Raw genomic sequence first — 23,454 nt, forward strand, 5'->3', positions numbered from 1 at the left:
CAGGTATTCAACAGATGCAGGCACATCAAGTTGTTTGTGGAGCTTTAATCCGCTGCTTCTGAGGCTGCTGGGAGAGATTTCCCTTTCTCTTCTTTGTTCGTACAGCTCCCGGGGTTCAGCTTTGGATTTGGACCCGCCTCTGCATGTAGGTCCCCTGAGGGCGTCTGTTCCCCGCCCAGACAGAACGGGGTTAAAGGAGCAGCTGATTCGGGGGCTCTGGCTCAGTCAGGCCGGGGGGAGGGAGCGGTACGGAGGAGGCGGGGCGAGCCTGCGGCGGCAGAAGCCGGCGTGACGTTGCAGCAGCCTGAGGCGCGCCGTGCGCTCTCCCGGGGAAGTTGTCCCCGGATTACGGGAGCCTGGCCGTGGCGGGCTGCACAGGCTCCCGGGAGGGGCGGTGTGGAGAATGACCTGTGCTCGCCCACAGGCTGTTTGGTGGCGGCAGCAGCAGCCTTAGCGTCTCATGCCCGTCTCTGGGGTCCGCGCTGATAGCCGCGGCTCGCGCCCGTCTCTGGAGTTCGTTTAAGTGGCGCTCTGAATCCCCTCTCCTTGCACGCCGCGAAACAAAGAGGCAAGAAAAAGTCTCCTGCCTCTTCGGCAGCTGCAGACTTTTTCTCGTGCACCCTCCTGGCTAGTTGTGGTGCGCTAGACCCTTCAGGCTGTGTTCACGCAGCCAACCCCAGTCCTCTCCCTGGGATCCGACCGAAGCCCGCGCCTCAGCTCCCAGCCCCCGCCCGCCCCGGCGGGTGAGCAGACAAGCCTCTCGGGCTGGTGAGTGCTGCTCGGCGCCGAGCCTCTGTGCGGGAATCTCTCCGTTTTTCCCTCTGCGTCCCTGTTGCTGTGGGATCCGCGCTGATAGCCGCGGCTCGCGCCCGTCTCTGGAGCTCGTTTAGGCGGCGCTCTGAATCCCCTCTCCTTGCGCGCCGCGAAACAAAGAGGCAAGAAAAATTCTCTTGCCTCTTTGGCAGCTGCAGTCTTTTTCCCGGACTCCCTCCCGGCTAGCACCGAAGCCCGAGCCCCAGCTCCCAGGCCCCGCCCGCCCCGGCGGCTGAGCAGACAAGCCTCTCGGGCTGGTGAGTGCTGGTCGGCACCGCTCCTCTGTGCGGGAATCTCCGCTTTGCCCTCCGCACCACTGTGGCTGCGCTCTCCTCCGTGGCTCCGAAGCTTCCCCCCTCTGCTACCCGCAGTCTCTGCCCACGAAGGGGCTTCCTAGTGTGTGGAAACCTTTCCTCCTTCACAGCTCCCTCCCACTGGTGCAGGTCCCGTCCCTATTCTTTTGTCTCTGTTATTTCTTTTTTCTTTTGCCCTACCCAAGTACGTGGGGATTTTCTTGCCTTTTGGGAGGTCTGACGTCTTCTGCCAGCGTTCAGTGGGTGTTCTGTAGGAGCAGTTCCACGTGTAGATGTATTTCTCATGTATCTGTGGGGAGGAAGGTGATCTCCGCGTCTTACTCTTCCGCCATCTTGCCCCTCCTCTCTGCTCATTTCACAGGTGGGACAACTGAGGCTCTGAGAGGCTGATCCACTCGCTCGAGGTCACACAGCAAACGCACTAGTCAGTGCATTTCGGCGGTTCCAGGTGTCTGCTGGCCAGGGCTCCCCACTCCCCTTCCACCATGATACAAAGTGCCAGACAGAAGTGGCACAAAGATCACACTGCTGGTGCTTCAAGCTTTTGTAATTTCCTCAGATGATGTTTTGTACTCAAGGCACGGGTTTGGGCGTCAGACCTGGCTTCGAATCCTAGCTCCCGTGCCCAGGATTACCGACAACCTCTTTAACCTCTCTTAATAAATTAAAAAACAACACAAAACTACAGAGGTCAGTAGGCTCATGTATCCTCACCCCTCAAAGGAAAACAATCACCCCCTTGTATTTTCAGCCACAGAAAATCCAGTAAAGTCTTGTAATTTGAACCCAACAGGGAGGTTTTCTAGCCACCTCAGCCTCTTCCCTGCAGGATGGCTCCTCCACACCCGTGGACTCAGGCTTCGTGATTTACTCTGTTTTTTTATACTTGCGGGGGGATGAGATACTTCTGTGTATGTTTTTAAAGTGAGACATAATTTGTGGGTGTTCAGGAGAATAAAGCCATAGAGCCTCATGACGAGATGCCCGTAACGACGTTCTAGACCAACGCTTTCAAGTGAAGACAGACAGCGAGAAGCTTCATGACTCGATCGAGGGCAGAATAATGGACTGCATCTGTTTTTCCAGTTTATAGTTCAGTACTTTCTGCTACCAGTACCTTCAATGGCAAAAACAAAGCAGAAGCACCCCTACCAGTCGTATTTGACACTTTCAGCAGCATCCGTCACGTCACTAAATGTCGTCCCTGCTTTCGCCGCGTGGAGGAGCTGATGCAGGCAACGCCCACCCCTCCCCCCACCCCGGGAACTCACGCCATCGCTGTGCCCGTGTCCTCCAGACCTGTCCGAGGATCCCAGCGTCACACTACGCTCCCCTCAAATACAGGCGGATGGCCAATCGTTACCATTACGTGTGTAGCACTCGGTGGTGGAAATCTGTTAGCGAAGTGCAGCTGAAGACCGGAAGACCGGCTAAACCCTGGGCATCAGAGCCCCTGGGAGCTCATTCAAATGCAGGCTCCCAGCCGTGGCCCTGGACCTCTTGGGACAGCGCCCATGACCCCACAGCTCAGAGCAGATGCCGCCATGACAGATGCTCAGGGGTGACGAGCTTGTGTGCATCACGCTAACGGCTCTAGGGGATGCCTCACCAGGAATTCAGGGTGACCTAGAAAGTGGTCTTATAGTGAGGCTAGACCGAGGAGGGGCTGCCTGCAGATCAGCCCTGGTGGAAAAGGTTACACCTTATTTTTTTTTTAATATTTATATATTTTTTTAATTTGGTTGCGCCAGGTCTTTTCTGCAGCAGGCGGGCTCCTTAGTTGCAGCACGCAAGCTCCTTAGTTGTGGCATGTGAACTCTTAGTTGCGGCATGCATGTGGGATCTAGTTCCCTGAACAGGGATTGAACCCGGGCCCCCTGCATTGGGAGTGTGAAGTCTTAACCACTGCGCCACCAGGGAAGTCCCCAAAATGTAGCACCTTATATCTCAGAATTTGTTTATTTAAACATCTTGCTCATTACACATTAGCTTATGAAATTATTTGGTGATAGAATTTTATCTGCTCTTCTTTCATTGGAAAGACATCTCTTTTTTCTTTTCTTTCTTTTTTTTTTTTTAATTAAAGGAAAGTCTGGAAATCTTATAGGACTGGCATGGCACGCATCTCCAAAATGGTTTTTCTTTGCCTTTTTGCTGCCTGCGATTGGCTGAGGCCCCTACTGCCACCAGGTGGCAGCACTGGCATCTGCATCACTCAGGTGTTTCCTGTGAGCTGCTGGGGGCCCGCCGGGACCAGGTGATGGGGCCAGGTGACAGGACAGACAAGGTCCCACGTTTCAGTTTGTGGTTTCAGCAGAACATCAGTCTCTTGAGAGCAAAATCGAGTAACCCCAATGTAGTCAATGTCACAGCAACCCCACAGTCTAGCAACTAGACTAACACAGCATTTCCACTGCTTCACCTTCCAGGAATTAGTGGTGGCCCCTTGGAAAACCACTACAGACTAAAGCAGTTCCACTTCCACTGGGGAGCAGTGAACGAGTGGGGCTCAGAGCACACGGTGGACGATCACGTGTACCCGGCAGAGGTTCGTAGCAGCCCATGTGTGGGGACTTCCCGTGTGCCAGGTTCGATGTCGGGTGATCAAGCATCCTGGTTGCTCAGAATGGATTTCCTGGGACACGGGACTTCTGGTGCTCAAACCAGAACCGTTGGCCACCCCACGCATTCAACCTCACGACTATCCTAAGGGGAGGGTACTGTTAGCCCTTTCAGTGAACAGGAGAAGAGACAGGTTCTGAGTGGTATTGTAACTTGCCGAAGTCCGACAGCTGGGGTTTAGGAGCAGAGTCTGTGCCCTTAGCTCTCGCTCAGCCACGCGCTTGCTGCTGGTCGATGAGAGGCGAGAAGCTTCCTGTCCTTCGAGGCGTTCAAGATCTTATACTGAGAATGGAAAATCTTTACAATAGAAATTAGCTTCTTAAAACAAAGTGATATTTGCAGCATTCCAAAATGGGAGTCAATAAAGAAAAGAGTAGAGATAAAGGTCAGGAATTGGGTTTTGGTGGTTATGGGGTGGTAAGTGGTGCCTTACTGGTGTCCCCCAATATTTTATTATGAAACGTTTCCAACTTACCCAAAAGATGAAAGAACTGTATAGTGAGAACCCGTGAGGTTACCACCCAGATCCTGTGATTGACACGTGCCAAATTCACTCTATTGCACCTCTGTCCACCCACCAGCCACCTGGATTTTAGATGTATTTCAAGTTCTGGACTGTTCTTGTCACCATTGTTACGGAAGTAATACTAAGGTTAAAATAGACCCGGAGTCCAGTCAAACCAGAAAGTGAAAATCACTGCGATCACACAGCCAGAGGTGGCCTCTGGGGACAGCTGATAATTAGGGAGTTCCATTGATTGTTATAATTACACACATTTTTACAAATATGACAAAAATGAAGGAACAGCGGCTTGCAACACACTTGCTTTCGGTAAACCTCACTCCTCTGAGTAACTGTGCGCCTGTACCTCAGTTTCTAGTGAGCAGCTCTTTCAGTAAAGGAGTCTGTTGCAGCTTGCTCGTTTAGCAGCGGGGGCAGAGCTTGGGACGCACCAGCGGCTGTCCGTGAGCCAGGTGGCCCGGGGCTGCCGGGCCGTCCCGGCCGTGCTTCCGGCCCATGTTGGAGCGGGCCTTTTCCTGTGGGGTTGGGGAGGCCAGGCCAGCCCCACAGGTGGGGTCCATGAAGGAGGAAGGCTGTGGGCGGGACCTCAGGCCCAGCTGTCCCTATTTCTGGAAGACCACGTGTGACAGTGGGTGGGGGGTTGAGGTGAGCTACGGGAGGGCAGGGGGAGGCCACGCCACCCTCACGGTCCCTGGTGTGCGTGGCCAGGAACATTGGGGCTTGTTGGCAGTGAGGTGCCACCTGGAGCCACGTGGACCCCGCACCCCTGGCAGGGCCGCCCGGGCCCTGGAGTCCAGCAGCCGCGTGGGGGAGGGTCTTGCTGACCACGAGAGGCTGCAGCACCTTCTGGGCCGAGTCCTTGTGGACTCAGGGCCTGGGCCACCATTCAGAAAGGCCTCCACCGCCACGCATGCTGGAGCAGGAAATGCGGACAGACACCCAGGCCCCTTCCTGGTTCTGAGCCACATGCAGCATCGGCCCACGTGCCCTCACACAGAACCCAGGGGTCCTGGTTCTGCCTCTTACTCACCAGGGCCCAGGAAAGCCCGTTCCCCCAGCCTGTTTCCCCGCTGATTCAAATGCTTGTCATCTGGTCCGTTGTGATGCTGACTTGGGACTTAGGAAAACCAACGGAGGGTGTGTGAAGAAAGGACATAGGTGAAGTTCAGAGGAGGGTGACAGATGTAGAAAAATGCCATTTGGGGGGCGTACTTACGTTCAAAATGATCCGTTGTCTATCTGAAACTCAGATTTAACTGAGAGTCCTATATCTGATCTGGCAACCCTCATTCAAGGCTATCTGAGCAGTAGCAAACAATCCAACCACCCATTTCTGTTTGACAAAGTTAAAGCGAGCCTCCCTTCTCTCCCCCTGGAAATGCCGAGGCCCTGCTTTCTGGGCTTTGAGCGAGCTTTGGCTGGGGGAACCGGCCTGCAGCCGTGGATTCATTGAAAGCCTAAATCGGGCACATGTCAACCGCACAGAGGGAGGAGCGGCGGGCTAACCTCTCTCGGCTACGCGGTGATGGAGGGAATTCTCTTCTTCTGGGTTCCAGCTGCATCTAGTTCACTGGAACGCTGTGAAATACCAAAACTACACAGAAGCCGTGATGGGAGAGGATGGCTTGGCGGTGGTAGGCGTGTTTTTAAAGGTAAGCTTGCTGGGGTGCAGCTCTCCTAGTCAGATCTGCTCTCTAAACAAGGTCCGCTTAGAGTGACGTGTGCTTGTTACCCTGTCCCCTGCCCTGTCACGTGACCGCTCGGCGTGCCGCGCTGTGCAGCTGGGGGCCCGCCACGAGGCACTGCAGAAGCTGGTGGCAGTCTTGCCGGACATAAAGCACAAGGTAAGCTACGTATTTTGAAATCAACATAATTGGAAAAGCGACGTTGCTTAGAGTAATGACTACTTTGCCAAAAAAATAACCAAAAAAAGGAACCAGTTGGGTGGAAAGAGCGTTGCAGAGAGGGTCTGAGTCCAGTTCTGGAACTGGGACTCACTGGAGCTGATTCCAGCTGTGTCTCGAGTTGGCTCACCGACTTGGAGGTGTTCCTGCTATTCTCGGGCCCTCCCTCCTCGGCGTAATGGGGTTTCCCAACATTCGGCCATTCAGGCAGCATCTTGAAGGTTTTTGCCTGTCTACCCACCTGTGGTACTATTAGTTACTTAGTATTTTTTATGAAATTGATCCACTTTTTAAAAATCTTTAGCCTTGTCCCAGGCAACAACATCCATTAGCGATAATGTTTGTTTTAAAACCAATTGAAATGTGGACTTCCCTGGTGGCACAATGGTTAAGAATCCACCTGCCAATGCAGGGAACACGAGTTCGAGCCCTGGTCCTGGAAGATCCCACATGCCGCGGGGCAACTAAGCCGGTGTGCCACAACTACTGAGCCTGCGCTCTAGAGCCCGCAAGCCACAGCTACTGAGCCCGTGTGCTGCAACTACTGAAGCCCATGTGCCTACAGCCCGTGCTCCACAAGAGAAGCCACTGCAATGAGAAGGCCGTGCACCGCAACGAAGAGTAGCCCCCGCTTGCCGCAACTAGAGAAAGCCCGCACACAGCAACGAAGACCCAATGCAGCCAAAAATAAATAAATAAATAAATAAAGTTTAAAAGAATAATAAAAAAAATAAAACCAATTGAAATAAATTCTCAACTATCGACATTTAAGAATGTCCACCTGCAAGCCACCTGGCATCCTTAGGGTCAGCCCCATCCTGGGAGAACAGGGAGGCGGGGCAAGGGGTCCTGCAGACGCACCCATCCTGCCCAGCTCCCCTGCACACCTGGCTGCACTCAGCATAGCTCCGAAAAACAGCAAGGCCAGCAAGGTAGCTTTTCTCCAGTATCAGCTGAGAGAGGGCTTTGATGGAGAAATGGAAATTCCTGAAAACTGCAGTTTATTTGTTCAGCACCAAACAAAAGAATTCTGAGGGAAGGAGTCACCCGTGGTCCTTGGACGTGGGGACGGGTGGGTCTCCGACCTGTCTTAACAATGGTGAGAGCGGCTCCAGATGGGAGATGGGGGCCAGCCCTTCCTCGGCATTTTCACAGGGGCTGTTTGATCTGTGTGGCGCCCTCCCCTTGATGTTGACCTCCTGGGACCAGACCAGATCACCCCCCGTTGCCCCGTCTGCCAGCTCAGGAACTCAGCAAGGTCGAGGTGCTGGGAGCATCCATCTCCTCCCTGGTCCGCAGCCAGAGTAAACCTGGACGTTTCCCCAGTAGCATCCACCCCCTCAGGGCATGGTATCCACCGCTGGGTGGGAAAGAAAGAGCTGCTATGAGGTGCTGTGTGCTAAGGGGTCTGTTTGCTTCCCCGAAGGCTCTGGGCAAACATGTAGGAGAAACGGTGTTGGCAGGGGATGGAGGAAGCCGCTGGGCCCAGTTCTGGTCCTGGGCTCCTCCCTGGGCCTCAGTTTCCTCACCTGAAAAATAAGAGTTAGAATCTTAAGAGAGAAAGGCCCCGCCTCGGAGGGCAGGGGTCTGTGTCTTGTGGGTCAGGAGGGTGATCGGCTCAAGTCATTTGTCACAGTCTGTGCTCCTTCCCGGGTTCCCCCAATGTCTGGGTTGATTTTTTAAGTTTTCAGCCTTAGGAGGCACTTCTGTGGTGTCCAGCTCTGTGGGATGGGACAGACATCCCGTAGCATCTGGGTTTGCTGCCATCTAATCACGTGGCTTTCGGAAGTTCTTATCTTTCTTTCTTTATCATGAAACAGACATAAAGGCTGGTTCTGAAAATCCAAGGTAAGAGCCTCAGAGGGCGTCTGGGACGTCAGTGCCTATGGGGCTGGGGTCTGGGGGGGGAGGGGGATTTATCTGTCACCGCACACCCGCAGGTACTTTCTGCATCTTGTCCCATGTGCATATGTGACCTGTGTCCTTCAAGAATCGACTAGACCACACGGTGGAATATTACTCAGCCATAAAAGGAATGAAGCTCTGACACCTGCTACAACAGAGATGGCTTTTGAAGACATCATTCGGAGTGAAAGAAGCCAGATGCAAAATTCTCCGTATTATATGATTCCATTTCTAGGAAATGTCCAGAATGGGCAGATCAGTGGGGCCTGTGGCGGGGTGAGGGCAGGTGGGCAGGTTAGGGGGAATGACAGCTAAAGAGTGTTTACTGGGGCTCTTTTCTTCTGGAGTTCTGTTTTGAGGTAACGAACATGTTCTAGAATCGACTGTGCTGAGGGTTCGCGTGTCCGTCTGTGAATATACGAACAGCCATAGAATCGTGCACTTTAGGTGGGTGGGCGCTACCCACTTTGGGAATCGTGTTTCAGTCATGCCGTTGTAAGCCGTCAACTAGACATCGGTTACAAGGTGGAGCCCGGCACAAGGTGCTTGGCGACCATCTGTCAGAGTGAGTCAGTTTACCCCCTTCCAGCTGCCAGAAGCTTAAACACCACCTCCCCATGGCTGAGCGGTGAGTCAGCACCCGGGGACAAGCCGTCAGTGGCTCCTTGCTTTTGCCTTTGAGGGCCGGGGGGAGGGACACCCACCAGCAGGGAGCCTCGTTCCTCGGGGACCCGAGGACAGGTGCCTCGTGCTGGCTGTCCTCCCAGCCTGCCCAGCACGCGGCCGGACCCCTGGTTCAGGCTCCGCTCCGGCTGGGCACTGGTTGGTGCCCTGCTGCTCCCAGGGCCCCCCCCCTCAGCCTTCCACCTCACTCACTTCACGGGGGGCGGGGGGCGGCCACCGTCCTGGGCCTGTCAACCCGAGGGACCCCGAGGAGCCTTTCCGCTCCGAGCAGAAGCTGCCCAGGAGCTTTGCTTCCAACGAGGCAGAGACCAGCCAAGAGGCCCTGCTTTCTCTCCACAGCATCCAGAGAGCAGCCCCCTAGCCCCTGCCTCTGCCAGTGGGTTTCTTCAGGGGTCCCCAGCCCTGGGCAGAAGCAGGGTGTCCCCATCTCCCCCTTCCCATCTCTCTCTCTTTTTTTTTTATAAATTTATTTATTTATTATTTATTTTTTGGCTGTGTTGGGTCTTTGTTGCTGTGCCTGGGTTTTCTCTAGTTGTGGCGAGAGGGGGCTACTCTTCATTCCGGTGCACAGGCTTCTCATTGCGGTGGCTTCTCTTGTTGTGGAGCATGGGCTCTAGGTGTGCGGGCTTCAGTAGTTGTGGTACATGGGCTCAGTAGTTGTGGCACACGGGCTTAGTTGCTCCGTGGCATGTGGGATCTTCCCGGACCAGGGCTTGAACCCGTGTCCCCTGCATTGGCAGGTGGATTCTTAACCACTGCACCACCAGGGAACCACCCCCCCATCTCTTTTAATCACTTCCGCGTCTCATGTGCTCATTCCAGCCCTGCAGCCTCTCTGCTGATCCCCCAGCCCATCGGGCCAGACCCTGCCTCGGGGCCTTTGCCCTGGCCACTGCTTCGGAGAAATCTCCTCCCCTTCACCCTCTCCATGTCTTTGTTCAGACGTCACCTTCTCAGGGAGGCCTTCAGGGCCACCCCTCCTAAAACACCAGCCTATACTCCCCACGTCTCTTATTTCACTGCCCTACCTTATTTTTCCCCATCACATTTATTGCTATGTAAACTACTAGAGATTTTACTTACTTGTTCTGTGTGCCGTCTGCTCTCCTCCAATAAAAGTGAGTTCCACAAAAGCAGGTAGTTTGTCTCTCCAGTAGCCCCAGCACCTAAGATAGAGTCGGGTTTACTGTGGGTGCTCAAGAATAGCTCTGAGTGAGTGAGTGGTGGTGGGACCCCATCAGGGTCATTAGGAACTCAGAGGCAGGTTTCTCCCTATGCTTTTCTAGAGCATGGAAACCAAGCAAACATGGATTCTGAACATGGGGCTCCCAAGCAGGACACGTGCTGATGGAGCAGCCTGGAGAGCTGGGCTGACCCAGTCCATCAATCCCACCCCTCGCTGATGAGAAGGAAAATTCTGGCACGAGTCAGGGACTTCGGCCAGTGCAGGGCGTCCCCCTGCGCGTTTGTAATTGCCATGGCTGTCACGTTGGGGAGGTCTGCCAAAGAGAGGATCAGCTCTCTTAAAAGTGTAATGTTTTCTGGTGCAGCCGCTATGGAAAACAGTCTGGTGGTCCCTCAAAAAATTAAACATAGAATTACCATGGGATCCAGCATTTCTGCTTCTGGGTATATCCCCCAAGTCATTAAAAGCAGGGTCTCGAAGAGATGTTTGTACACCCGTGTTCATAGCAGCTTTATTCACAACAGCCAAGAGGTGGAAGCCACCCAAGTGTCCATCGATGGATGATGGATAAACTAAATGTGGTCCATCCACACAGTGGAATATTACTCAGTCTTAAAAAGGGGGGAAATTCTGACATAGGCTACAACATGGATGGACCTTGAGGTTATTGTGCTGAGTGAGATAAGCCAGTCACAAAAGGACAAATCCTGTATTATTCCATTTATATGAAGTCCCTAGAGGAGTTAGATTCATACAGACAGAAAGTAGAAGGGTGGGTGCTGGGGGCCGGGGGTGGGAGGAGATGGGGAGCTGGTGTTTAATGGGGACAGAGTCTCAGTTTGGGAAGATGAGGAAGTTCTGGAGACGGATGTGGTGATGGCTGCACAACAATGTGAAGGTACTTAACACCACTGAACTGTACATTTAAAAATGGTTAAAATGGTAAATTTTATGCTGTATGTTATTTGACGTCAGCTTTTAAAAGTGTGATATTTTCACAGCCAAGGTATACAAAAATGAGTAGCCTTAAAAGAAAAACTACAAGCCTGCGGTGGGCATCTCTGCTCAGCGTGGAAGGGCCACATTCTCTTGTTACGGTTTCCAAATGTGACAACCGCGACCACAGCCTTTATCTCGGAGACATGCTCCCCTCCAGGCCACATCGCTGAGATAAAGCCGAGCGTAGTGCCCCCCTCCCTGGCCTCCTCCACCCACCTGAGAGCCTGCGGTCTCCTCCCCCAGGACGCGCGGGCGGCCCTGGGCCCCTTCCAGCCCTCCTGCCTGCTGCCCGCCTGCCGGGACTACTGGACGTATCCGGGCTCCCTGACCACGCCTCCGCTCTCTGAGTCGGTCACCTGGATCATCCACAAGAAGCCCACTGAGGTGGCTCAGGACCAGGTGAGTGGCGCCTGTATCCAACTCACAGAACTGCATGGGAATCCCTCCGGTTTGGTGGTTTCACTAAGATAGTGTGAGCAAGCATCCTAGAGTTTCGTGCTTTGGTGCATTTTAGATGTTCCTGCACAAGAAGAATCTTCCAGTTGAAACAGGAGCTCTTGGGGAGTGAACAGAAGTTCCCCATATCACAGGTCTTCTTCTGACCTTGAGATATTGGTGGTGAGAGGGAGACAGAGACAGAGAGACAGAGATAGAAAGAGACAGACAGAGACACAGAGAGACAGGGAGGGAAGGCGGGGTGAGGGGAGGGAACTGAGGGGGGACAGTTATATTTAGCACCTTCTAATCTTAGTGGTCAGCCTCAGGCATGGAGAGTCTCCCCGATGAAAAATGCTTGGACGAGGCCAGTACTTGCTCTTTGGTCTTCGTTGGGGTAAAGCGACTTTAAAGAACAGAAGTGACATTATAATTGGGACATGGGTCCTTGCCCATATTGGGACCTCCGTGGGTGTTTTAGATGAATAAATTAACTAAGAAAGGGATGTCATAGATGAATGCTGGAGAGCCGTGAAAGAAGTGGGGTCACTGAGGGAGAAGAGAAGCTTTTAGAATCTGTTCCGCTTCTTTGGCTGATAGAACAGTAGGAAGTCAAGACCGCAGAGGGTTTTCTCTCACGCTGTGCTAAGAAGTTATGGAACTATAAGTGCCCAGAGAAAATTCCAGAAGGATTGTATTAGCTATTGCTACAAAATGCTGCATAACAAACCACCCCAAAGCTCAATGACTAATAATAAACATTTATTTTCCTGCTCAAGGGTCTCTGGGAGCTGGGAGAATCTGTTTTAGGCCATGGTTAGGGGTTGGGTTGGGTCCAGTGTCTCTCATGCTTCTTGGACCAGTGGCCACCCAGGGCTGGATCTCATGGCACGTGACAGAAACGCAAAAGACAAGCCAAACCACACATGTACATTTACAGCGTCTGCTTGCATCACGCCCGCTCACATCCTGTTGGCCAAAGTAAGTTATGATGGCCAGGCCAACGCCAGTGGGGCAGGGAGGAGGTGAGTGTCTATTTGTTGAGCAATGCCCTAAGCTGTCACACAGATGTGCACCTAAAAGTTAACCCTGGTTGTCCCATGGTCACAGGTCTGCAGTGGTTCTTATTTTCTTTCTCGCCCTTATTTAAATATTCTATTTTTTCTAAAATAAGTAGATATTACTTATATACTTTTTAAAAAGTTAAAGTATCTTTTTCTCTGGAAATCTCCAGAATCTGGAGAAAGTCTGTCTAGGGCACAGTTTAGGGATGACAGATATGCAGCAAGCATGCTCCACTCTCCCATCCTCTGCCCAAGACAGACATTTCTAATCGATCACAGCAGCATTCATCACCTCGCCTTCAGCTCTATGTTTTCTGAGGGCTCTTGATGAGTCCTTGGAAGTCCTTCCAGCCTTTCGATTCTGTGAAACAGCCTCTAATTTTATTTTATTTTATTTTTTTAAATAAATTTCTTTGTTTTATTTATTTATTTTTGGCTACATTGGGTCCTCGTTGCTGCACGCGGGCTTTCTCTAGTTGCGGCGAGCGGGGCTACTCTTCGTTGCAGTGCACGGGCTTCTCATTACGGTGGCTTCTCTTGTTGCAGAGCATGGGCTCTAGGCGCGTGGGCCTCAGTAGTTATGGCACGCAGGCTCAGTAGTTGTGACGCACGGGCCTAGCTGCTCCACGGCATGTGGGATCCTCCCAGACCAGGGCTCAAACCTGTGTCCCCTGAATTGGCAGGCGGATTTCCAACCACTGCGCCACCAGGGAAGTCCCCAGCCTCTAATTTTAAAGTCATGGGATGGGGCTTCCCTGGTGGCACAGTGGTTAAGAATCCGCCTGCCAATTCAGGGGACACGGGTTAGAGCCCTGGTCTGGGACGATACCACATGCCGCGGAGCAGCTAGGCCCCTGCACCACAGCTCCTGAGCCTGCACTCTAGAGCCTGCAAGCCACAACTACTGAAGCCCGTGTGCCTAGAGGCTGTGCTCCACAACAAGAGAAGCCACCACAATGAGAAGCCCGCGCACCGCAACTAGAGAAAGCCCGCACACAGCAACGAAGACCCAATGCAGCCAAAAATAAATAAAATAAATAAATTTTAAAAATAAAATAAAGTCATGGGATGATGCTATTTGTTTTGGGAGGCTGAAGGTGGAACGTGGGTGCACGTCACCCACTCTTCCCCCAAACCAGAATTGTTACAGAAGTGGTTGAAAATAGCCCTTGCCGGGACTTCCCTGGTGGCGCAGTGGTTAAGAATCCGCCTGCCAATGCAGGGGACACGGGTTTGAGCCCTGGTCCGGGAAGATCCCACATGCTGCAGAGGAACTAAGCCCGTGCACAACTACTGAGCCTGCGCTCTAAAGCCCGCGAGCCACAGCTACTGAGCCCGTGTGCCACAACTACTGAAGCCCACGCGCCTAGAGCCCGTGCTCCACCACAAGAGAAGCCACCGCCATGAGAAGCCCGCGCACCGCAAGGAATAGTAGCCCCCACTTACCACAACTAGAGAAAGCCCGTGTGCAACAACGAAGACCCAATGCTGCCAAAAATGAAAATAAATTAATTAATTTTTAAAAAAGACTTAGAAAAACCATTAATTTAATTTAAAAAAAGAAAAGAAAATGGCTCTTGTCACCAAGACCCCTCTGTCACTCAACAAACGCATAATAAACACTCATTAGATGTCAGATGTTGCAGCAGGAGAGGGTGGCGAGCAGGAGGGATGGAGGGGTGACACAGAGCAGTGACCATAGTCTCTGCGCACTGCTACCCGGCAGGAAAATAGAAACGTAAGTCAATAGTTTAAAGGCAGAGTGGTGAGTGAGTATTACACAAAAATGCAGAGCAGAGCCCCCAACCCTCCCAGGGGGCTGGGGAGGTAGTGTGTGCACCCCCTGGACGGCAGGGACAGGCCTGCCAAGCAGGCTTTTCTGAGAGTCAAGAAGTGGTGAAAACAGGTGCACACGAGTGGGCACACCATGCTTGAGTGCCTGGAAGAGCATGCACCACACCCTACACAACTCTGGGGGCTCTCCCTCAGCCATGCGGACCTGACTTGCTCAATAGGTGGTCACTATGCAGATATAATCCCAGTTCTGTGTTTAATTAAGTGTGAGAGCTATTCTCACAGAGCACATAGTATATTCCGAGAACAGATGTGATGATACATAAAAAATGGTCTCTTAGTTCCTGGAGTGCAAAGTGAATCAAATGTTACATTAGCATTTATAGTATATAAACTAGTTATCTATTGCTGTATAACAAATAGCTGCAAAATTTAGTGGCTTAATAAAACAATAATCATTTATTATCTCTCAGGGTTGCTGTGGGTCAGAATTCAGGTGGTTCTGGCTGAGGATCTATCTCTTGTGGAGTTGCAGTCAGATGTCAGCTGCAGTTATCTGAAAGCTGGGGCTGGAGGATTCATTCCCAACGTGGCTGGCAAGTTGTGCTGGCTGTTGGCTGGGAGCCTCAGTTGCTCTCCATGTGGGCCTCTCCAGAGGGCTGCTTGTGAGTCATTGCAGCATGGCGGCTGCCTTCCCCAGAGCAGGTGGTCCAGGAGGCCAAGGTGGAAGCTGCCATGCCTTTTCTGACCCAGATTGGGGTCACCTCCACCATGTTGCATTGGTCATACAGGGCCATCCCTGATTCAGGGATGGGAGGGGACCACACACGACACAAGGGACACGGGACCTGGTTCACGCCCTAGCTGCACCCAGATTACTCTGCTTGCTCTCCGTTCCAGCTGGCCGCGTTTCGCTCGCTCATGTTTTCTGCACTTGGTGAAGAAGAGAAGACGATGGTGAACAACTACCGCCCACTTCAGCCCCTGATGAAGCGGGAGGTCTGTTCATCCTTCCAGCCACTGAAGATGGTGCAGGATCCTAAATTCACTACATCCAAGCTAACGGGTAGAACTGACTTTAACAAGAGAAAGTATTGTTTCCCAGGCTTCATGTTCTGATCGTATGTAACCTCTGAAATTAAAAATAGAGAAAGAGGTCACGATTTTAGTCAATGTACTTTGCAGTTGCAAGGAAAAGAATCACTTCAAGGAAGCTTAAGCAGGAATCCCCCTGTGGTCCAGTGGGTAAGACTCTGCGCTCCCAATACAGGGGGCCTGGGTTCGATCCCTGGTGGGGGAACTAGATCCCACATGCATGCTGCACTAGGAGTCTGTCTGCATGCCGCAACTAAAGAGCCCACATGCCACAGCGAAGATCCTGAGTGCCGCAACTAAGACCTGGTGCAGCCAAAATAAATAAACAAATAAATAAATATTTTTTTTTTAAAAAAGAAGAAGCTTAAGCACAATAGGGAATGGAAGTCTGGGACACGGAATATCTCAAGGGACCCACAGCAGTGCACAGACCTTAGGGGCCGAGTGAGCTCCACTGACCGGGGTCATCCACCCAGCCCTCACTCAGGTCCATGGTGTCTTCTCTCCAGACAGCCACGCCCTGGAAACACAGAGACTGGGACTAACATCTTTTCTTCCCAATTACAAATTCCTGGTGTACCAGTGTCCTGGGGCTGCTGTAAAATGACCACAAACTGGGGGTGGGGGGGAAACAGCAGAATGTATCTTCCTTCCCACAGTTCTGAGACTGGAAGTCTGAGACCAGGTGCCAGCACGGCTGGGTTCTGGGAGGGTCTCTCTTGGCTTTTTGCTGTGTCCTCGAGTGGCCTTTTTTTGGTGCACGCACACAGAGAGAGTTCTCTCCCTTCCCCTTCTTATAAGGCCACCAATCCTATTGGATTAGGACCCCACCCTCTGACCTCACTTAACCTTAATTACTTCCTAAAAACCCCATCTCCAAAGACAGCCACAGTGGGGGCTTCAAGTTTCAACATGTGAATTGGGGAGGGGGACACAATTCAGCCCATAACAGCCACAAACTGGGGGGCTTAAAACAACAGAAATTTATTGAATCACAGTCTGGAGGCCAGAAATCCAAATTCGAGGTGTCAGCAGGGCTGCTTCCTTCCGGAGTCATTCTCCAGGGGAGAATCTGTTTCCTTGCCTTTTCTAGCTTCCAGAGGCATCTGCTTTCTTGGCTGGGTGACCCCTACCTCCATCTTCAAGGCCAAGGAGTTTTCCAAAGTGGTTGCTCAGGACATGCTACCATTTAACTGTGGTCATTCTGGGGGGTGTGTAATGGTTTCTCACTGCGGGGTCTTTTTAATTGTGGTAAAATACACATAACATAAAATCACCATCTTAACCACAGCTCAGTGGTATAAAGTGCATTCACACTGTGTTGATACCATCCCCACCATCCGCCTCCAGAACCTTCTCACCTTAAACTGTCCCCATTAAACACTAACACCCCATTTCCTCCCCACCGCCCCCAATCCTTGGCATCTACCATCCTACTTTCTGTCTTTAAGATTTTGACTGCTCTAGGAAGCAAACATAAATGGAACCAGGGAGTATTTGCCTTTTTGTGACGGGCTTATTTCACTGAGCATAATGTCCTCAAGTTTCATCCATGTGGTAGCAGGTGTCAGAATTTCCTCCCCTTTTAAGGCTGAATAATATCCTAATTGATGATGGTATTTTTATTTTCATAGCATTAAACACATTCCCCTCTGGTAGAGATGCAGCTCTGCAAACCATCACGTCATCTTCCAACATTAACTGACTGTCAGATAAACACGGAAAAAACAGCCCAGAAAAGAAAGCAAATACTCATCTGCCTACCAAGGTACAGTGATAAACTCCATTTCTTTTGGGGAGATAAAGAATAAACAGACTTATTATAGTCCACAAAAAACATCTAAGACCAAAGGGACCCTATATTACGGATGTGGTTTATTTTGACAGAGGTTTATAGGTTTTTTTTCCAATCACAGGACTTCCTGTGGTATCAACAATTTACTGTCCGGCTTTGGGCTTTTCAATGTTCTGGCACCTACTACAGAGAAAGCAATTCTAAACTTCCTTATACACGTTTTTCCTGAAAAAGTACAACTGCTCACCAGTGCCCATCAAATGACAATGCTGACCAAGCGCAGCACAAGCTTTAATGTCTGCTTACATGGGACACAGAGTCAAACAGGAGAGTTTGGGTGCATTGGTGACTGGTTTGAGCACAGCTGCCCCAGCTGGAGCAGAGCACTGGGTGGGTGGGTGACTACAGCCACTGCAGACCCGTGGGATCCAGGAGGGAAGGAGACACTTTAAAGTTTGGTTTGGAGCCCAAATTGTTTCTTGTCTTTTGGGAAAATGTAGCCAGTCTTGAGTCTCAAGTGAAGTGGGCTTTAGCCCATAGGGAGTTTCCTGCAGCCACCAGAATAAATGGCCACGAATTAGGGCCCTCTTGCCTCCTTCTCATAAGGACCCTATGAGGTTACTGGCCCCCCCCCCCCAGATGCCAGGATCATTTCCCATCTCGAGATGCTTAACTTAATCATACCTGCAAAGTCCCTTTGCCGTGTGAGGCCACACATCCACAGGTCACAGGATCAGGATGTAGACACTCTCTCTGATGGTTCTAGAACTCCACCGTCCCCCAGGGCAGCCCTTGGACACACGTGGCCATTGCGCACTTGAACTGTGTTCAGTGCAATGGAGGGACTGAATTTTCTTTCTTTTTTCTTTTTTTTGAATTTTATTTTACTTATTTTATTTTTTTTATACAGCAGGTTCTTATTAGTTCTCTATTTTATACATATTAGTGTATACATGTCAAGCCCAATCTCCCAATTCATCACACCACCACCACCCTCCCCCGCTTTCCCCACTTGGTGTCCATACGTTTGTTCTCTACATCTGTGTCTCTATTTCTGCCTTGCAAACTGGTTCATCTGTACCATTTTTGTAGATTCCACATATATGCGTTAATATACGATATTTGTTTTTCTCTTTCTTCACTCTGTATGACAGTCTCTGGGTCCATCCATGTTTCTACAAATGACCCAATTTCGTTCCTTTTTATGGCTGAGTAATATTCCATTGCATATATGTACCACATCTTTATCCATTCATCTGTCGATGGGCATTTAGGTTGCTTCCATGACCTGGCTATTGTAAATAGTGCTGCAATGAACATTGGGGTGCATGTGTCTTTTTGAATTATGGTTTTCTCTGGGTATATGCCCATTAGTGGGATTGCTGGGTTATATGGTAACTCTATTTTTAGTTTAAGGAACCTCCATACTGTTCTCCATAGTGGCTGTATCAGTTTACATTCCCACCAACAGTGCAAGAGGGTTCTCTTTTCTCCACACCCTCTCCAGCATTTGTTGTTTGTAGATTTTCTGATGATGCCCATTCTAACTGGTGTGAGGTGATACCGCATTGTAGTTTTGATTTGCATTTCTCTAATAATTAGTGATGTTGAGCAGCTTTTCATGTGCTTCTTGGCCATCTGTATGTTTCCTTTGGAGAAATGTCTATTTAGGTCTTCTGCCCATTTTTTAAAATTAATTAATTGATTGATGGATTGATTGATTGATTTTTGGCTGCATTGGGTCTTTGTTGCTGTGCGCGGGCTTTTTCTAGTTGCAGCGAGTGGGGGCTACTCTTCGTTGCGGTGCGTGGGCTTCTCATTGCGGTGGCTTCTCTTGTTGCGGAGCATGGGCTCTAGGCACGTGGGCTCCAGTAGTTGTGGCTCGTGGGCTCTAGAGCACAGGCTCGGTAGTTGTGGCACACGGGCTTAGTTGCTCTGTGGCATGTGGGATCCTCCCGGACCAGGGCTCGAACCCGTGTCCCCTGCATTGGCAGGCAGACTCCCAACCACTGTGCCACCTAGGAAGTCCCTTCTGCCCATTTTTTGATGGGGTTGTTCGTTCTTTTAATTCTGAGCTGCGTAAGCTGTTTATATATTTTGGAGATTAATCCTTTGTCCATTGATTTGTTTGCAAATATTTTCTCCCATTCTGAGGGTTGTCTTTTCGTCTTGTTTTTAATTTTCTTTGCTGTGCAAAAGCTTTTAAGTTTCATTAGGTCCCATTTGTTTATTTTTATTTCCATTACTCTAGGGGGTGGGTCCAAAAAGATCTTGCTGTGATTTATGTCAAAGGGTGTTCTTCCTATGTTTTATAGTGTCCAGTCTTACATTTAGGTCTTTAATCCATTTTGAGTTTATTTTTGTGTATGGTGCTAGGGAGTGATCTAATTTCATTCTTTTACATGTAGCTGTCCAGTTTTCCCAACACCACTTATTGAAGAGACTGTCTTTTCTCCATTGTATATCCTTGCCTCCCTTATCAAAGATAAGGTGACCATATGTGTGTGGGTTTATCTCTGGGATTTCTATCCTGTTCCACTGATCTATATTTCTGTTTTTGTGCCAGTACCATATTGTCTTGATTACTGTAGCTTTGTAGTATAGTCTGAAGTCAGGGAGTCTGATTTCTCCAGCTCCGTTTTTTTCCCTCAAGATTGCTTTGGCTATTTGGGGTCTTTTGAGTCTCCATACAAATTTTAAGATTTTTTTGTTCTAGTTCTGTAAAAAATACCATTGGTAATTTGATAAGGATTGCATTGGATCTGTAGATTGCTTTGGGTAGTATAGACATTTTCACAATATTGATTCTTCCAATCCAAGAACATGGTATATCTCTCCATCTGTTTGTGTCATCTTTGATTTCTTTCATCAGTGTCTTATAGTTTTCTGAGTACGGGTCTTTTACCGCCTTAGGTAGGTTTATTCCTAGGTATTTTATACTTTTTTTTTGCAATGGTGAATGGGATTGTTTCCTTAATTTCTCTTTCTGATCTTTCATTGTTAGTATATAGGAATGCAAGAGATTTCTGTGCATTAATTTTGTATCCTGGAACTTTTCCGAATTCATTGATGAGCTCTAGTAGTTTTCTGGTGGCATCTTTAGGATTCTCTATGTATAGTACCATGTCATCTGCAAACAGTGACAGTTTTACTTCTTCTTTTCCAATTTGTATTCCTTTTATTTCTTTTTCTTCTCTGATGGCCATGGCTAGGACTTCCAAAACTATGTTGAATAATAGTGGTGAGAGTGGACATCCTTGTCCTGTTCCTGATCTTAGAGGAAATGGTTTCAGTTTTTCACCATTGAGAATGATGTTAGCTGTGGGTTTGTCATCTGTGGCCTATGGCCTTTATTATGTTGAGGTAGTTTCCCTCTATGCCCACTTTCTGGAGAGTTTTTATCATTAATGGGTGTTGAATTTTGTCAAAAGCTTTTTCTGCATCTATTGAGATGATCATATGGTTTTTATTCTTCAATTTGTTAATATGGTGTATCACATTGATTGATTTGCGTATATTGAAGAATCCTTGCATCCCTGGGATAATTTCCATTTGGTCATGGTATATGATACTTTTAATGTGTTGTTGGATTCTGTTTGGTAGTATTTTGTTGAGGATTTTTGCATCTATATTCATCAGTGATATTGGTTGGTAATTTTCTTTTTTTGTGACATCTTTGTCTGGTTTTGGTATCAGGTGGCCTCACAGAATGAGTTTGGGAGTGTTCCTTCGTCTGCAATGTTTTGGAAGAGTTTGACAAGGATGGGTGTTAGCTCTTCTCTAAATGTTTGATAGAATTCAACTGTGAAGCCATCTGGTCCTGGACTTTTGTTTGTTGGAAGATTTTTTTTTTTAATTAATTAATTTATTTATTTATTTTTGGCTGTGTTGGGTCTTCGTTTCTGTGCGAGGGCTTTCTCCAGTTGCGGCAAGTGGGGGCCACTCTTCATCGCAGTGCGCGGGCCTCTCACTATCATGGCCTCCCTTGTTGCGGAGCACAGGCTCCAGACGCGCAGGCTCAGTAGTTGTGGCTCATGGGCCCAGTCGCTCCGCGGCATGTGGGATCTTCCCAGACCAGGGCTCGAACCCGTGTCCCCTGCACTGGCAGGTGGATTCTCAACCACAGCGCCACCAGGGAAGCCCTGTTGGAAGATTTTTAATCACAGTTTCAATTTCATTACTTGCGATTGGTTTGTTCATATTTTCTATTTTTTCCTGGTTCAGTCTTGGAAGGTTATACCTTTCTAAGAATTTGTCCATTTCTTCCAGGTTGGAGGGACTGAATTTTCATTGCATGTAAGTTTAACTAAAGTTGAAATGTCACATGTGGCAGGCCAGCGGCCAGCAAGCTGGATGCGTAGGTCTCTGTCTTGACCTGGTGTGAATGGGTTTGTGCGTTTGTAAACGCATTGAGTGAACTCAATACTAATGCACTTTACACACTCTCGGGGTGTACATTGCACCCCAATTTACAGAAAACACATTGCTGTTCCCTTGGGAGCTGAGGTTTCCAAGGCTCTTCTGGGAGGAGGTGGTGCATGGTGGATAAGTGCCAGGACGCGCTGCCGGGCTGCAGGGGCCGCAGAAGGATGGATCAGGGACTTCGGGTCACTGAGTGGCAGCCCAGCAGGCAGCCCTCCGCTCACATCCTTCCTCAGCTACCCAGGGCATCACGGAGTCACTGCCGCCAGCTAACCTGCGCCACCAGGAAAGGCAGACTCTGTTTACTGAGGCGGGATACAGGTGATCCGTTCTCAGCCAAGATGGTTTAAAACAAACGTGTTTCATCTCTTACAAGGATCAAGTTCAGTGGTGATGCTGCTGAAATCGGATTGACTTGAAGGAGTCAAAACAGATGCTGAGGGCTTCCCTGGTGGCGCAGTGGTTGAGAATCCGCCTGCCAATGCAGGGGACACGGGTTCGAGCCCTGGTCTGGGAGGATCCCACATGCCGCGGAGTAACTAGGCCCGTGAGCCACAACTACTGAGCCTGCGCGTCTGGAGCCTGTGCTCCGCAACAAGAGAGGCTGCGATAGTGAGAGGCCCGCGCACCGTGATGAAGAGTGGCCCCCACTTGCCGCAACTAGAGAAAGCCCTCGTACAGAAACGAAGACCCAACACAGCCATAAATAAATAAACAAATAAATAAAAAATTTTTAAAAAAAATCAATTGACCATAATTTAAAAAAAAAAAAAAAACAGATGCTGAAAATGGAACAAAAGCATAAAGGACATGTCTCTGTCCATCTTCTGAGCTGACGTCCCTGCTCAGTTATAACCGATAACTCGGAGGTGTTTACCCAGCAACAGGGCTACTGCCACCGGTATCAGTGACACAGTGAGGCCGCGTTCCCGGGCCGGGCCTGGGCTGAGTTTTCTCATGGACATTCAGCCGTCCTCAACCCCACCGCGGCTGGAGCCACACAGGGGCCTGGCCCTGCCCGCCCAAAGCCTGTGGTTTCCGGGGTCTGAGGAACGGTGTTTTTAAAAAGCTCCCCGACGACTGGATTGTGTGGGTGGGGATGAGGCCCCAGACACCCCATTTACATTTGTTGTAACAAGCTCTGTGAAAGTTCTGTGGGGTCACCCCCAGGTTTTAATGGGGAAACCGGGCTCGCTGGAGAGGTGGGAGCAGGAAAGGCAGAGCCAGCAGGAAGCCCACCTGGATTGCAGGCCACCCTCCGGGGCCCGTGCAGCCTTTGCTCCCTTCCTCTGTGACGTGTGCAGTTGAAGACAAGTTGTAGCCTCAGGGCGAAAACCCAAAGTCCTGAACTTTACACTTGAGTGAGAAATCTTACGGTATAAGGACCTGCAGTTGTACTTTGATGAAAACTCCGCCCCAAAGACACCTGCTCAGACGTCCTGCAGCTTGTGAGGGTGGTGTTCCCAGCTATGGAAGGAAGGACAGTATTGATAATTGGAGGGGGCTCTCCAGGTTGGGACTTGGGGGAGGGGGAGAGAGCAGCCACGTGTCAACTGTGCACAGGCCATCCATTTCCACAGGGACTTCGGGACAGAGAAAGGCCAGTGTCCAGAGGGGTCTTGCAGGAGGAGGAAGGACCGCAGGGCCCTGAGCCGGACCCCACCCGCCCCACGGTGACATCCTGTCCCAACAGGAGCCCCAAGAGCAAGCGGGTGATTCCATCTCCTCTTTCACGTCGATGGAGGGCCTTCCTCTGTGTGCACAGAAGTCTTTGTCTTGCGGTAGATGTTCTGCTTTGTAGGTTATTTTTGAGATCTGGCGTTAGCCCTGGGACACCGAGATTCTCCCGGGAACCACACGGAGCCCGGGCAGAGAAACCACAAACACACGGAGAGGAAA

The 23,454-nt window shown here is 50.2% G+C and overlaps 2 protein-coding genes across 2 annotated transcripts in view; both read left to right on the forward strand.

Moving 5' to 3' along the window:
- Positions 1-15,362, forward strand: part of CA5A (carbonic anhydrase 5A) — a 35,043-nt gene extending 19,681 nt beyond the window's left edge. Inside the window, exons 3-7 of the mRNA XM_061173410.1 lie at positions 3,557-3,675; positions 5,829-5,924; positions 6,054-6,116; positions 11,194-11,349; positions 15,144-15,362. Of these exons, the coding sequence (XP_061029393.1) occupies positions 3,557-3,675; positions 5,829-5,924; positions 6,054-6,116; positions 11,194-11,349; positions 15,144-15,362 (653 nt within the window). The remainder of the gene's footprint in view (positions 1-3,556; positions 3,676-5,828; positions 5,925-6,053; positions 6,117-11,193; positions 11,350-15,143) is intronic.
- KLHDC4 (kelch domain containing 4) overlaps positions 1-23,454 on the forward strand; it is a 324,942-nt gene that overhangs the window by 157,871 nt on the left and 143,617 nt on the right. The gene's annotated exons all lie outside the window — the stretch shown is intronic.

Source organism: Eubalaena glacialis, chromosome 18 (assembly GCF_028564815.1).
Source record: "Eubalaena glacialis isolate mEubGla1 chromosome 18, mEubGla1.1.hap2.+ XY, whole genome shotgun sequence".
Taxonomy (NCBI): domain Eukaryota; kingdom Metazoa; phylum Chordata; class Mammalia; order Artiodactyla; family Balaenidae; genus Eubalaena; species Eubalaena glacialis.